At 43.8% G+C, this 15,232-nt stretch overlaps 1 protein-coding gene across 1 annotated transcript; it reads right to left on the bottom strand.

The window, feature by feature from the left end:
- Positions 1-1,250: 1,250 nt before the first annotated feature.
- Positions 1,251-14,771, bottom strand: STOML2 (stomatin like 2). Its single transcript, XM_075262398.1, has 10 exons — positions 14,652-14,771; positions 11,521-11,673; positions 9,679-9,778; positions 8,846-8,904; positions 6,895-6,996; positions 4,994-5,128; positions 3,013-3,157; positions 2,207-2,286; positions 1,614-1,742; positions 1,251-1,418 (listed from the first exon to the last, which is right to left on the bottom strand). The coding sequence occupies exons 1-10, from the start codon at positions 14,691-14,693 to the stop codon at positions 1,323-1,325; spliced, it is 1,041 nt and encodes a 346-aa protein (XP_075118499.1). The 5' UTR covers positions 14,694-14,771; the 3' UTR covers positions 1,251-1,322.
- Positions 14,772-15,232: the final 461 nt, after the last annotated feature.

Raw genomic sequence — 15,232 nt, 5'->3', positions numbered from 1 at the left:
GTGAAGACACCCTAAGGGTATGTTCCCACAGGACTAAAAAGCTGCAGATTTCTTTTCTGCTGGTATCCCACAAAAGGGAAAGAAAAAAAATAAATTTGTGCTATTGTTACAGACTTCACTGTGAAAATGCTGTGGAATTGCAACAACAGACATACTGCATATGTTGAATCTGCACCGTAGATCAACTTCCATCGATATTCTGTGAGGATTTGTAGCATTTCAGTTACACGAGAACATGCTGTAAGGGTGTATGGTGCAACAGGTAATATCTGGAGTGTAAACCTATAACAAACACACACCGCACACCATTTTCACTTTTTTGCACAGCATGTCAGTGAGGCTTACTCTGTGCGGTTAAGCAGTAGATTTGTGACGCAGTACCCTGAAGGTAAAGTGGAACTTGAGGCACATCCATTAGAAGAGGTTTTCTCCCTCTTATAGCCAGCACCAGTACTAATGGAGGCTTGTTCTCCTAGTTTACCATATATACTGCCATACCATACATAGCATCATCTCCTGCTATATCCAATCCACATTTAAAGAGGATGTCAGATTTTAATAATAGACCAAAGACAGGGAAGGAACCCAAAGACCCCAAAAGTTACTCATCTTCTAATTACCTTGCAGCTCCATCCCAGCTGCTTCCCCCTGGTGTTTGTTGATGTGGGTTGCAGCAGTGACCGCGCTTGATCTCCACAGCCCATCATTGGTCTCAGGGCTATACTGACCAATCACTGCGTTAGAAGCAGAACAAGACAGACAGTGTTGTCTTCTCTGCCTGCTCTATAACCATCACATTTGGATGGTTACAACGTGTGCTTTTGAACGAACACTGCCTACTACCATCATCCTCCTCCTCCTGCTGCAATGTCCCCCAACATCAGTGGAAGATAGTGGCATACTGTGTCATCTTATCCCACTGATCCCCCACTATCATTTACCAGATCTTATCCTTCCCTGTGATCACTGCGGCAGGTGACACCATAAGAAAATAAAACCTGAGAAACCTCTAAGGCACCGCTTGGGCAAATACTAAGAAGAGGTGACAGCTGAGTTGTAGAAGGACACAAGGGATTTACTTATATTGACGTCAATACAAGAAAAAAAAAGCCAGAGTAGATTGCAGACTTCTCAGATAGTTGATTTTTGGTAAGCTCTGCAGTGAATAATTCTCCCATGTGCACCCTAAAGTGCAGCTTTCTCTATGCAATCATAGTCCTAAACATAACAAATGAACACTGGACGCCATGTTTGTTTGAAATCATATATTATCTGACAAGTCATACTTAAAATACAAAATTTCCTAATATTGGGCAGCGACATCATGATATCTGCTTTAGCTCCTCTGTGTTTTTGTTGTCTTCTGCAGGACTGTTCTGATGCATGTTTTTGGTCAGCGTGCCGTAAATTCCCATGGCCTGTATATAGAAACATTAAGAAAGAAATGGATACAAACTGAGATACTATACACCAGTGGTCTCCAGTCTGTCATTGTGTAACTGCTGCAAAACCACAACTCCAATCCTGCCATTTCAGCCAATGCTGGGGGTAGTGGCTTTGCAGCAGATGGGGATCTGGAGAGAGTCATAAATCTGATTTAACAGTATACTGACCTGGGTCACCATGCTACTGATGTCTCCGGTGTTTGAAGGGAGTAGTATTGTGTTAGATTCTTTTGCAAGTTTGGAGAAGGCGGTAACGTACTGTTCTGCTATGGCGAGGGATGCCGCAGCATTGCCATGCTGGAAAAATAGAATGACGTATAAATCAAGTCAATCGTGCTTTAAAACAAAGCTTTCTAATACACAGCACATGGTTACAGAATTTTTATAATGTGGGAGCCGGTCAAAATTTCATGCTGCCTGCCGGGGGCCACACGCTGGCTCAGTGGTTAGCACTGTAGCCTTGCAGCGCTGAAGTCCTGGTGTTCAAATCCCGCCAAGGGCAAAAAAACATCTGCAAGGAGTTTGTATGTTCTCCCCATGTTTCCATTGGATTTCCATCCCATATTCCAAAAAAGACATACTGATAGGGAAAAATGTACATTGTGTGCTCTATGTGGGACTCACAATCTACATTTAACAAAAAATAAATAAATAAAAATTCATGCTGCCTGCCGTAAGAGTACTATGAATCTGCTAACAGGTTCCCTGTGACAATCATACGCCCCCAAATGTAATTACAGGGAAAAAAGGTGGGATGTTACCTGCTGGTCGAGGGCATCCGCCACTAGACGTATCGCCTCACCCCGGGCCTTTGCCTTGGCTAGAATTGCATTGGCTTCACCTGAGGAAATAAAAATGTCAGTAATTTAATGCAGGTCTACAGATCCACCATAGAGATAATGTGGGACATTAGAAATTTCCATGAGATCAGAGGTATAGAGCAAACAGGCACTTCGCCATATTCATGCACCATGTATTTGGTCAGCAGTCTGCATCAATATTTGGAAGCCAAATTCAGGAATGGATGCAAAGAAGAGAACAATAGCAGCTTGGGGAGCCTTCAAGTTTCAGCAGATTTCCAATTCTATGTGAATGAATCCTTTAAAGGCTGCTAAAAATATTTTTCATATATTTTCTTCCCCGCCTTCCAAAATGTATAACTTTTTTTTATTTTTCTGAAAACCTAGCCACATGTGAGCTTATTCTTTGCGTCACAAGTTGTACTTTTATTTGTCGCCATTTTGGGGGATATAGGTTTTGATTAGGTTTTATTAATGCAAATACATCGATGCCTGCACCCTGCCCGGTATTAATAGCAGCAGTTTTGTACATAGAGGTAAGACATCAATGTAAATGGAATTTACACAAGGTCTTTACAACACTATTGCATCTTATGGACGTCAGTCATATGATCAGAATCTCTCAGTAGTACAGCCTCAGGTCCTGGGATTTTAATTTCAACCAGATCTCAGTATATTAAGATCATGCACTATGTGGAAGATCCTGATTCTAGGCCTGGTGATACTAATGTGCCAGGGATCATGGCTGCTTCTCATAAGAAACGTACCTGCAGCTTTGTTGATCTGTTCTGCTCGCTCTGCCTCTGAGGCCAAGATCTGGGCCTGTTTCTGCCCCTCAGCCACATTGATAGCAGATTCTCTGGTCCCTTCAGATTCCAACACCATAGCCCTCTTCCGCCGCTCAGCCTCAACCTAAGGAGACAAAAGGACAATGGTCACACACACCAGAGAGAACACACTCAGTGGCTGTAGCTCCATATATAGAGTTCCAAATACCGGCATTACAGTCACTATTGACAAGATCAGTATTGAACATGGGTAGTAAGTAAGTCTTCTAAGCAACCACTATAGGGAAGCCATCTTGTCACGGGCCTTACGCTAACTAACCTAAACGTCACAGATGGATCTTGATCTGTTACTAGCGTGTCACTGAACACATGGATGGTCTGATCTCAACCGGTTTCCTTAAACATTATCTAGACTGTGGGACCAAGAATTTGAGATACAGTATTTTGCAAGTTTTAGGCAGGTTTGGCCCAAATGATACAAGATATGACTTCAGAAAAAGGGTTAATAGTTTATTTTTGTCAATTAACAAAATGAAGTGAAAGGAGAAAAGAGAAATCTAAATCCCACCAATATTTGGTGTAACCTTTGCCTTCCATCACTTCTCGGTACTTGCAGACAGTTTTTGGCAGAACTCCGACGTGAGGTTGTTCCCACCATCTTGGAGAACTAAGCACAGATCTTCTGTAGATGTAGGCTTGCTCCAATGCTCCTGTCTCTTCATGTCATCCCAGACACAATGGATGGTGATGAGATCAGGGCTCTGTGCGGGCCGTATCATCACTTCCAGGACTCCTCCTCCAAAGGGCAAAGGTCACCAAATATTGATGGGATTTAAATTTCTCTTGTCTTCATTCACTGTGATAATTGCCCAAAATAAATCAACCCTTCTATTTCTGAAAGATTTTTTTTTTGCTTTTCCATATCTGCCTAAACCTTTTGCACAGCACTGTTTGTTCAGCCTTGCTTCCTGGTATCTCTAAGTCACAGTTTAGAAGTCTCGTAAATGAATTCAGCAAAATTCCTAATACCAGTAGAAAGTATGAACTGACATTTTTGGAATATTTCATGCCTCGCCCAGAAGCGACAGTATAACATTGGGAGTGTGTGTGTGTGTGTGTGTGGGGGGGGGGGGGGCGAAACAGATGGACTTACAGAATACATATAAAGCTCATGGCTTGTATAGTAAAGGCTTCTGTAACTTTACAATATACTTTACATTTACGTTCCTTACCATTTTAAAGCATCTCTACCTGCACTTCATGAATAGTGAAACTTACACAGAGATGTATCACAAAAGTGGCGTGGCATCAAAAGTTGCACATTCAGGTACAGAAAGCGCTGTGCTCAAAACTTGCCTTTTATCATACACTTTATAGCAAAAACTGGCATATAATGTCTGATAAATTGTTCAAAGGCTGGAAATTGTAGAGACATAACTGTGGGTTTGCTACATTTCCAGTCTAGTAAATCCTCTGTGAGCTAAATACAACTGTACAACTTGCCTGACAGAGGCTAGTCTAGACTGAATACAACTGTAACAAACTATCAGCTGTGAGAAATATTAGGTCTATGCAGGTTCACTGGCAGCAAGCAGAGTTCTAGAAAAACAGGGAGGAACTAAAACTTGTATAAGACGTTGCAGAATCTTTCATCATTTATGATGGCACATTGCAAGGATAGGACATCACTTTACGATTGGTGGAGAGGTCTGACCTCTAGAGCCCCCAGCAATCCTGAGAATGAAGGGAAGGGCAACAACACTGATTTACAGCAGGTGCCAGAGCTGGAACTGTGCAGGTAACAAGTGAATGGGACTGGCAGCAGCTCCTGGGTGACTGGAGACACAGATGTGCAGGGAAACACGGCAGAGGGGCCACAGGGTCTGGGCCAGGGGTGGTTCCTAAAGGTTCAGCACAGGCATGACATATAAACCTTACAAGACACGCAATAAGGACCTACCTGCATCTGCATGGCTTCTCTGACTTTAGGGGGCACATGGATGTCTTTAATTTCATAACGCAGACACTTGATGCCCCAGTAATCGGAGGCCTGGTTTATCGCGTCCACAATGCTGGAGTTGAGTGATTCTCTCTCCTGATGAATGTGCAAGACAGACAAGAAAACACCACAAGGGTCTTAAAGGGAGACATTTTTTGCATAAAACGCAATCTCATTGACACTTGATACTAAACTTCTTGGCATCCATTTCCTAACATCCTGTAGTAGCAAAAGATGTTGGAAAGAGACAAAATGACCAATAAGTGTGACAAGTCATTCACCTATTACTAAATCTGCTCATATGTGTAATGTTAAAATAGAGTCTGTGATACAGAGCATATTACAGTGATAAATACCTATAGTATATATGCCATTTTTGTAAATTTGGGGAAAAACGACTGAAATATTATAGAAATAAGGCAGATGGTGCACTGGGGGCGGGGCTTCAGCTCTCTAGAACGCTGCTCTTGCCCTTCAGACCCTAAACATCTCCTGCCTGCACCATCTCAAGCAGTGCGAATTGATCTTCCCACTGTTATGACATCACCCATCCTCCTTGATCGGCAACGGCAGAAGTCCCGCCCACAGTGCACCAAATGCCTAAAAGTTTTTCTCCAAATCTGCAATAGTGCCATATATAACAAAGGTAATCACTGTAATATGTAAAACTTTAATAATGTTTATTGCAATGACTATTGGAAATAATCCGGTCCATCAGGACTTGTGTGACTGCACAATCTTTGTCCTTTTTCTCTACTTAGAGCGGTTCCTGCCTTGAACCAAATATCACATTAACTGAAACGGGAGCCATATTATACTGCATATACCTTGTAGTGCAAGCTGGGAAAGAAATCTGCAGCTGCCAGGGTTTACATTATGTTAAATCACTAGGTCATTGCTTTATGGTCGGCAATAATTTAATGCTGTGCTACCTATTAAGTCTTCCCCAGACCATCGGCACAAATCTGTGCAGGGAACTGCAGCTGGTCCCATTCACTAATGGGGTCATGCCGCAGCTCCCGGAAAATCTGGTGGCCTTGTGCTGCTGAACACGGACGATCAATGACAGGAGTGCAGCACTATATCAGTGCTCTGGTCCCATTTATTCATAGGATCAGCGAGACACCCAGTCAAAGACCCGCACTGATCAAAAGGTGATAACATATCCTAGTGATGCGGTATCACATTACAAGATGGTAATACCACTTTAAGCAGCTGGTCCATTACAATTATCACTGGCAAAGCTTGTTTTAGGATTTTTCTCCATATATTGGTTTCAATAAATAAAGGGTTTTTCTGGGACTATGATATCACAAGTCCTTAGCATAGGTTATCAATATCAGATCAGTGAACACCCAAGACCCTGACTGATCAGCTAATTGAAGAGGTTGCGACATTTGGACAAGAACTCTGACCTATTCATTACTTTATTGGTGTTGAAGCACGGCCATGTGAACAATGGACAAGATTCCTTGGCAGAGGAAGTGCCACAAGATCTCCAGAAGTCCAAAACATTGGGTTTTTACAAAACTGATATTGATGGTCTATCCTAAGGATCACACAACAATATCACAGTCCTGAAAAACCCCTTTAACTACAGACTTGTGACATCTCAGGTCCAATGTGTGAGGATGATGCGGATATGGCTATTTAAGACTTCCTATTAACAGACTCAGGTATTCACTTTGCTCTTTGCCTTGGACATAACTATGTAAGCTAATATTACAAGAGAATTCTGCATACAGATATATTACTACAACTTTCAATGTCCTCATCCCTCATGTGTATAGCACTGACACACAGCGCAGACTCATATAGAATGTGATCACTGGTTCTAAACAATCGTGACAACATAAACTTACCCTGAAGACTTTGTCCAATGTCAGTTTGCCAAGTTCAGAACGCATAGTGGTCTGCGCCAACTGAGTGACCGCGTATTCTGGATCTTCCACACCATAACTGGCCTGAACACAAAGGGAGGGGAAAAAAGTGAATGAGTGCTGGGATGCATTGGGGCCATTGATTTATTTTCTATTGCCCCATTCCAAAAACTGACATTTTTTGTTGACGTAGCCACATGAGGGCTTTTGCAGGATGACAACATTTTAGGAGAAATATACCTTATTACAGGGGTTGTCCAGAACCTGAAGTTCATTAATAATGATGACCTAGATACACAGGATTGGTCATCACTATCAGATCAGGATGGGGTCCAGTTGTCAGACCCTGACCAATCAGATGATGTACGGCCAGAAGCAACCCTGTTTCCTAGTAAGTAAATGGGAGCAGGACTGCAGTTCCAGGCGCCACTGCTACAGTATACAGAGGTCAGTACACTGTATACAGTGTGGTGGAGGTGGTTGGAACCATAGCCCTGTTCCAATTCACTTGAATAGGAGCAGGGCTGCTTTCAGCCATATACCTAGTATATGACTTCTGGTGGCTGAAACACCTCAACAGGGCAGGGGTCTGTGTGGCAGACCCCACCTGATCAGATATGATAACCTATCCTGTGGAAAGTATCACAGGATACTGTTTTTGTCCAGTATCAATTACCTTCAGGTCCTGGACAACATCATGAATTAAATTTTAAAAGAATGTTCCCGCTACAAATCTTTTTTTTCTTAGGCTGGTCTTGCACGACCGTATTGAATGTACGGTCTGCAAGTTGCTGATCGGCAACATAGATTCCGCAGACGTCAGTGTCCTGCTGCAGTCGCCCATAGAGTTCTATGGGTGTCTGTGCAATGCCGCAATTCACGGCCATTACGGACATGTTGTATAAAGTGCAGACCTCGGTTGCGGCCTGGCACACCACGAATAAAATGTCCAGTGGTGTAAGAGGCCGCATTGAATATAATGTGGTCGCAATTGAAAACCCTCAATTGCGGACTTACATTACGGCCGTGTAAGACCAGACTCACTGATGACCAGATGATGTGTGTGGGGTCCGGGTGTTTGAGCCAGACAAATCACATACTGATGCCCTATGCTGTGTATAGCCCATCAGTATGTAAAAACTATTTTGGGACAGAAAAATCCCCTCTCTTAGCAGGAAAGAAAAACAAAAAAAAAAAAACCAAACACTTCATTTATTATGTAACAAAATTTGCAATTTGCAGCATAAATAAAATTCTACCTTTATTGTACTGGTTGGTAGGATTGTCACAATACCAAAGTAATACAGTTTATTAATAGACTAATATAGTTTATCACTAATAATAATAGATTTTAACCCCTTCTCTTCTGATACTGCACACAAATGTAACAAGCCAGAATGTGTGCATGAAGTTTAGAGCTCTGGATATAAACAACAATAATCCTATTCCTGACATCAACCAGTAATCTTGTAAATGAATGAGAATGAGGAGTATGCAGAACTTTATTATACAAAATTTTAGCTTTAGTTATAATCTTGTTAGTAGACTTAAAATGAGTTGTCACCTGAACCCAATATAATCAACCAAACCTGCAGATATATTGGTTCAGCGATTCCAAAAATATAAGCCCCTTTAGTGTTGTTGCAAATTCAGCTCTACCAGCCAAGTGGACAGTAACACTGCATCATATAAAGCACACAGAGAAACCATAGTACCGCCCACTTGGCTAGTATGCTCCAATTTGCAACAACAATTGAAAGGACTTCTATGTTCGGAATGAATGAACAGAGTTGTACATAAAAATACCAAAATGCTCAGGGCGACAGCGTTGATCAGATGATGTATGGGATTGGGCTTTTCAGACCTCGAGGCTCTAAGTGTTGCTACAGTCAAGACAACTGAAGACTGCAAGGAAGATTAGTGAGAGACTTGCCTTATAAGGGTCCATGACGCGCAGGTAAAGCACTCCATCTATCTGTAAGGTTACATTGTCTGTATAGAAAAGAAAGACAATTCATAATCAGGGCACAGACCGGTCTGAAGGTTGTCTATTCTACTCTATCCTAACCTGTTATACAGACAGTCGGTGGCAACCAGTTATGAACTATGCTGATGGAAGCTGCGATTCACCACACACCGGACTATAGAACAACCACGTTTGTAAAACTGTGAGCAGGTCTTTGTTAGTGAGTATGGCTAATAAAGTGAGTAAAAGAAAGACTATTCTTCTTCTACCTTTATGTTTCTGATCCGTGCCGCCGTTCCTGAGAATTTTCTTTTTTATTCCTAATTCAGAAAGCAAAGGGGGCGTCCCCTGTGCTCACCAAAGACACCTCTCTGCATCATGTCTGTCTGGCCATTTTCCTGTGGCCGAACAGACGCTCATGTAAGAGGCACGGAAAATGGCCGAATGGACAAGCGCAGCCAGCTATGCCGGCTGATGACACAGCGGTGAGGTGTCGGCAAAAGATGACCGAGGCGTCACTGAGCATCTTCGGTGAGCACAGGGAACAACCTCTGCGATTTCTTAAGATTAATTTGCATAAGGTATTTAAAAACAAAACAACACACACACCTCTAAGGAACAGCAGCGCGGATCAGAAAAAGAAAGGTAGGAGAAGAATAGTCTTTTAAAAGAATATTCCGTCGTGGTCTTTGTAGAAAAAGGGAATTCTAATGATACAATCCCTTTAATGGACCATGTCCTATAGAATAATATAAAAAGGCCTCTATATACCAGACATGACAGTGTCAGGGGAGACTCACCCAGTGTCACAGCAGACTGCTCAGGAACATTAATCACAATCTCCTTCAGACTCTGTACATATCGGATGCGATCAAGAACTGGAATGAGAAGGTTCAGACCCTGCAACAGAGAACAGAAGCTATATAACATGCGTTACTACAGAAGAATATGGTTTACAGTGCATGGGAGGGCAATAGATGGTGCAAGCAGACTTGATCTGCCAAAGTTGTATGGAGAATTGTAAGGATAACATGGCAGAGGAGAGACCAAAGGGGATGCAAGAGAATAGGATGAAGCTGGATTCCCTTACAAAGTCGTTGCTATGTAGATGACATGATGCAAAAAACAAGTTGGGCTAATAAAGCAACTAGCAAACAATTGGTCATCAGGGGCGTAACTACCAGGGTAGCAGATGCCACAGGGCCCAGGACATTAGGGGGCCCGGTGATAGCTGCTACTGATGCGGGTTTTTTTTGTTTTTTTTTAATTGGCAATTACCACCTGGAGTAACTCTGAAAAGACCTCAGACTATAATTGTTCATGGGTGTCCACAATGAGGCACAATACTGCGTGCAGGGGCCACTATGGGGACATAATACTGCGTGCAGGGGCCACTATGGGGACATAATACTGCGTGCAGGGGCCACTATGGGGACATAATACTGCGTGCAGGGGCCACTATGGGGACATAATACTGCGTGCAGGGGCCACTATGGGGACATAATACTGCGTGCAGGGGCCACTATGGGGACATAATACTGCGTGCAGGGGCCACTATGGGGACATAATACTGCGTGCAGGGGCCACTATGGGGACATAATACTGCGTGCAGGGGCCACTATGGGGACATAATACTGCGTGCAGGGGCCACTATGGGGACATAATACTGCGTGCAGGGGCCACTATGGGGACATAATACTGCGTGCAGGGGCCACTATGGGGACATAATACTGCGTGCAGGGGCCACTATGGGGACATAATACTGCGTGCAGGGGCCACTATGGGGACATAATACTGCGTGCAGGGGCCACTATGGGGACATAATACTGCGTGCAGGGGCCACTATGGGGACATAATACTGCGTGCAGGGGCCACTATGGGGACATAATACTGCGTGCAGGGGCCACTATGGGGACATAATACTGCGTGCAGGGGCCACTATGGGGACATAATACTGCGTGCAGGGGCCACTATGGGGACATAATACTGCGTGCAGGGGCCACTATGGGGACATAATACTGCGTGCAGGGGCCACTATGGGGCATAATCGTGCGTACAGGAATGCAGGGGGTGGAATGTCGGTTGGTCGGGGTCTTCGGTGTCAGTTGGGGCCTTGCAATTCCTAGTTATGCCACTGTTGGTCATGTATAAGTAACGGAAAAAAAAAAAAATATATAAGTCATGACTAAGGACAGGTAATAAAATAATTTAATTTTATGCACATAAATAACAGACGAACATAAATTAATAGTGAGGGATAAATCAGAGAAATGCCATGACACTAGCAGGGTAAGGTATATATTTCACATATAGCATACACACCATGGAGCAATGCTGAAAGCGATGTTCACTGCAAATGTATTAAAGGAGGATATCCCTCCCCCATATAAAGTATTAATCCACAGCACAACCCAAGGTGTAAACAGGTAACATAGTATCTAATAAAGCCCCTTACCCTGCCAAGTACTCCACTTAGGTTTGACACCTGGGACCCCCGCAGATCACCATTACCACAGCGCTGCTCACTCGCCTTACAAACTGTAGAGGCGAGTGTAGGTACTGCAGTGCTGCTTTACTGAATCTTAGGAAAGGCCACCAAGCTAAGAAACCGGATAACCCCTTTAATCCAATACAGCACTCACCGGCTCCAAAATGCGGTGGAACCTGCCCATACGTTCCACCACCCAGGCCTCCTGTTGGGGAACAAACAATACAACGGTGTTCATGGGAAGTCCAGACGACGCGCATCGCCGTGCCTCAATACTCCAAGCATTAGGACCACTTATGTGAGAACCCTGAGGAAAATAAGATAAAAAAAATTAAACCAATTAGTTTCAAGGATGAGAGCAAAGAAAAACTATATGTTGTAAAAGATGGAGAATACAAGTACAGACAACAACTACACATCTCTAGTATGCTCCACTTATATCGCTATAATGCGAACTGCCCACCATATGCTGAGCTCCTGCTAAGATTGTGTTTATGCACAGCAACTGATCTGAACAAGCAGTAATGCAGTGTAAAACATGGTGACCAGCAGAAGGATGAAAAAGATGAAGTCCTTAAGATTACCTTAGAGGTCAATAGACAAGGCAGGTCATGCCGATTATACTTAGAATGCTGTTGTCAGAATGCTTAGTTATCTCTGGCGACACCCCAATACACATGCATGCTTTGCTCAGCCAGTATGCATACGTTGTGATTTGGGAGGAAATTGCTACCAGACACCCCTGGTGTCTCAAAGAACAAAAGTATCAAGAATCACCTGCCTGATCCTTCTCTCCTCCATTATATTCCAATGGGATAGAGCTGAGAGGCCCCATATGCATTAGATGGTGATGGCCAAAATCAGCAGGTGCAGCCAACGTACATTTAATGTATAGAAACGGATTGTGTGGCCGGAATGTGTAGTGGGTGGAGCACATACATGTACAGGGGAGACCACCAGATTAGCTGCTCATATGTAGATTCCTGTTAGCAGATCAGAGATGAATTCTGAGCGTTTTGTATTAAAGAGGACCTTTCACCTCCTGGGGCACATACGGTTTTATACACCGCTAGACGCTATAGACGCTGCTGTGAGGACTGACTGTCAGAAACTCCCTTCTGACAGTGAAGAGCTACGGTACCGGCACCGATAGCTCTTCACCGGGGGCACAGAGTGCAGTGAATTCAGCATCGGCTTTCTAGCAGTGTATTAAACCGCATGTGCCCCAGGTGGTGAAAGGTCCTCTTTAAAGGGGTATTCCCACGTCGCATACTCACCCGTCTTCGTTTCTGTGAAATCTTCTGTCTTCCGGCTTTGTTGCGTCATTGGTGGGCGGGGTCACATATGCAAAGCCAAGCGGCGAGATGCCGCTGGCCCTGCGTGCGCGCTCATAGACCAGTCTAGCCTTCACAATGCGAATACAGACCCGGAATCCGCTGTAATATAGAGAGGAGGATGCCGGGTCTGTATTCGCATTGTGAAGGCTAGACTGGTCTATGAGCGTGCACGCAGGGCCGGCGGCATCTCGCCGCTTGGCTTTGCATATGTGACCGCGGAGCGGAATAACAGCATCGCTTCTGCCGCTGCTGGCTTCACGCAGGGCAGAAGCATAGCGATGTTGCTGGCTTCACCTGTGCCGGCGTCTAACCCTGTATTGGCGGCCCCTTCCCCCCAAAGCGTAAACTACCCCCCCCCCCCCTCCAGGCTCGCTCCCGTGCACTTAGCCCCTCCTCCCTCCCCCCTCAGAGCAGGCTGATACATCACTTGACTCATGAGCAGCTAGGTCAGGGCTGTGGCCACAAAAAAAATGAATAAAGTAAGATAGTGGACAAACAAAGCGGTTTTGCTGAAGCAGTGTATTTAGGAAAAGTCTTACATTCACATTAACAAGCAGTATAGATAGGATCCTTGTGATGGGACAACCCCTTTAAAGATGATGTATTACGCTGGGTTCACAACTGTGTTTGGGTTTTCGATCGTAGGGTACACTTGGGGTCCCCACAAACAGAAACCTTTAATCCACTTAAAAAAAAAAGCAGTTACCTGAGAAAAGCTTTGAAACCCATAGACTATAATGGGGTCTGCCAAGTTTCTGACTGAAAAATGCAGAGAGAAAAGTCCTGCTTGCAAGACTTTTGACTTTGCATTGTTAAAGCAGAATGAGAAAGGAATCCTAAGGGAGCCTTCACACGGAGTAAACGAGCGTATATTTTTGCAAAATACACGTGTGACATTTTACAGGCGTATTTTTACACGTGTAAAAAATATCATTGAAGTCAATGGGAGTCTTATTTTTACACGTGTATTTTGCAAAAATATACGCGCGTGTGAAGGATCCCTTAAGCAGAGACCGGGCACAGGTGTGAACCCAGCCTTAGCGTATGTCTAATTAAAGAACAATTCAGGACTTTATTTTCTCCTGGCTCTGAGTCTTACTATTCCTCCATGAATTTTATGAATAAACTGAGTCACCAGTTGAAGGTGAGACTCTAAAGTCTAACATCAAACGGCCTAGAAGTCATTGGACTGTGTAAGGGACACGCCCTTCTGACAAGGGGAACACCCAGTTGTCAATTTATTCATAAAGATCCAGGCAGCATAACAGAAGATCAGGACAACATAGAATGAAGAGAAGGGGACTCCAAAACTATTCTATTAGAGGGAATACAAGTATTTACTTAAACACATCATGGGAGGGGATAGGTCCTCCTTAAAGGTGCAGTGCAGTAGCTAGCACTTTGTATGGGCACCTTTCTGGAGGCCATAATTCCATATATACTGCTATGTGATTATAACCCATTATGTGAACGTTGCCATGTAGATGACACAATTTTACAGCCAATTCTGCCTGTATAACATGACCCAGCATAGGACATAGGAATATGAGCAGGTCTGTTAAGCTGCTGTTACTGCATAGACACTACATTATATAGAGCTAGTATGGGGTCCATCAGTCACAAGAAAAGAAGATTAAGAGAATCACAGGCTCTGGGGTCTCAGTCTATGAATACAGGGCTGGTTTTGCAGAGAGCAAGGGGTTAACATCAGTAAAGTTATTACTATAACAAAATACACTTAAAAATTGAGCAAAACCACAGCATGTGAACATGTGGCTATGGAAAGTTTGACTTGCCAGAATCCTGTCCACATCTATAAGTATACAGTCAACCTGCCCTATACATGCCCAATATATAACTATATACAAAAGAAAAGGTAACAAGTCACAGCACATACATACAAACGAGTCAATAGTTCTCGTTATAACCCCCACTGTTCCGTTCTCACCCGTAGTAGGGCGCCCCCAACCCGGCTCACTGCCCTCAGCATGTCCCCGGAACGTCTCCTGCAGCTCTTCTGCAACCAGAGTGCAATCTCTCCAGCAGCGCACGTCAATGACGTCACTGCTAGCCGGGAACTGTCACATTGACTTAAATCGACGCTCTGTAATGACGACATGAACGATGAGCGAGCGCCATACTGAGAAGGTCAACACCAGACTAGCTGGGAATACCGCTCTGCTGACTGCCGCCATGTTGGAGGAGGCAGAAGGACACTTGTTTCATGGTTCCTTCCTCTCTTTCATAACCAAATACATTTCTTTAAACTCCCCCCCCAATCAGACTATTTACTGAGACACAGCTTTTTCTATCCGTACTATTCACCTTAAAAATGGATCCATGGACCAGAGCATTAATCTTTCTGAAATCTTGATAATTGTGAAAAAAAAAAATGTAATTCGCACCTTTACATTTAGAAAAGTAACATTAGCAGACCCATCAGGAATCCTTAAAGGGGCTTGTTACAGCCGGAAACGCCACGGGGAAAAAACCCGCTGCTTATTACATTACCTGCGAGGTGGATGGGCG

The sequence above is a fragment of the Leptodactylus fuscus genome, chromosome 1 (genome assembly GCF_031893055.1).
Source record: "Leptodactylus fuscus isolate aLepFus1 chromosome 1, aLepFus1.hap2, whole genome shotgun sequence".
Classification (NCBI taxonomy): domain Eukaryota; kingdom Metazoa; phylum Chordata; class Amphibia; order Anura; family Leptodactylidae; genus Leptodactylus; species Leptodactylus fuscus.
The sequence above is the reverse complement of the archived record's forward strand: the minus strand, read 5'-3'. Positions and strand labels throughout refer to the sequence as shown.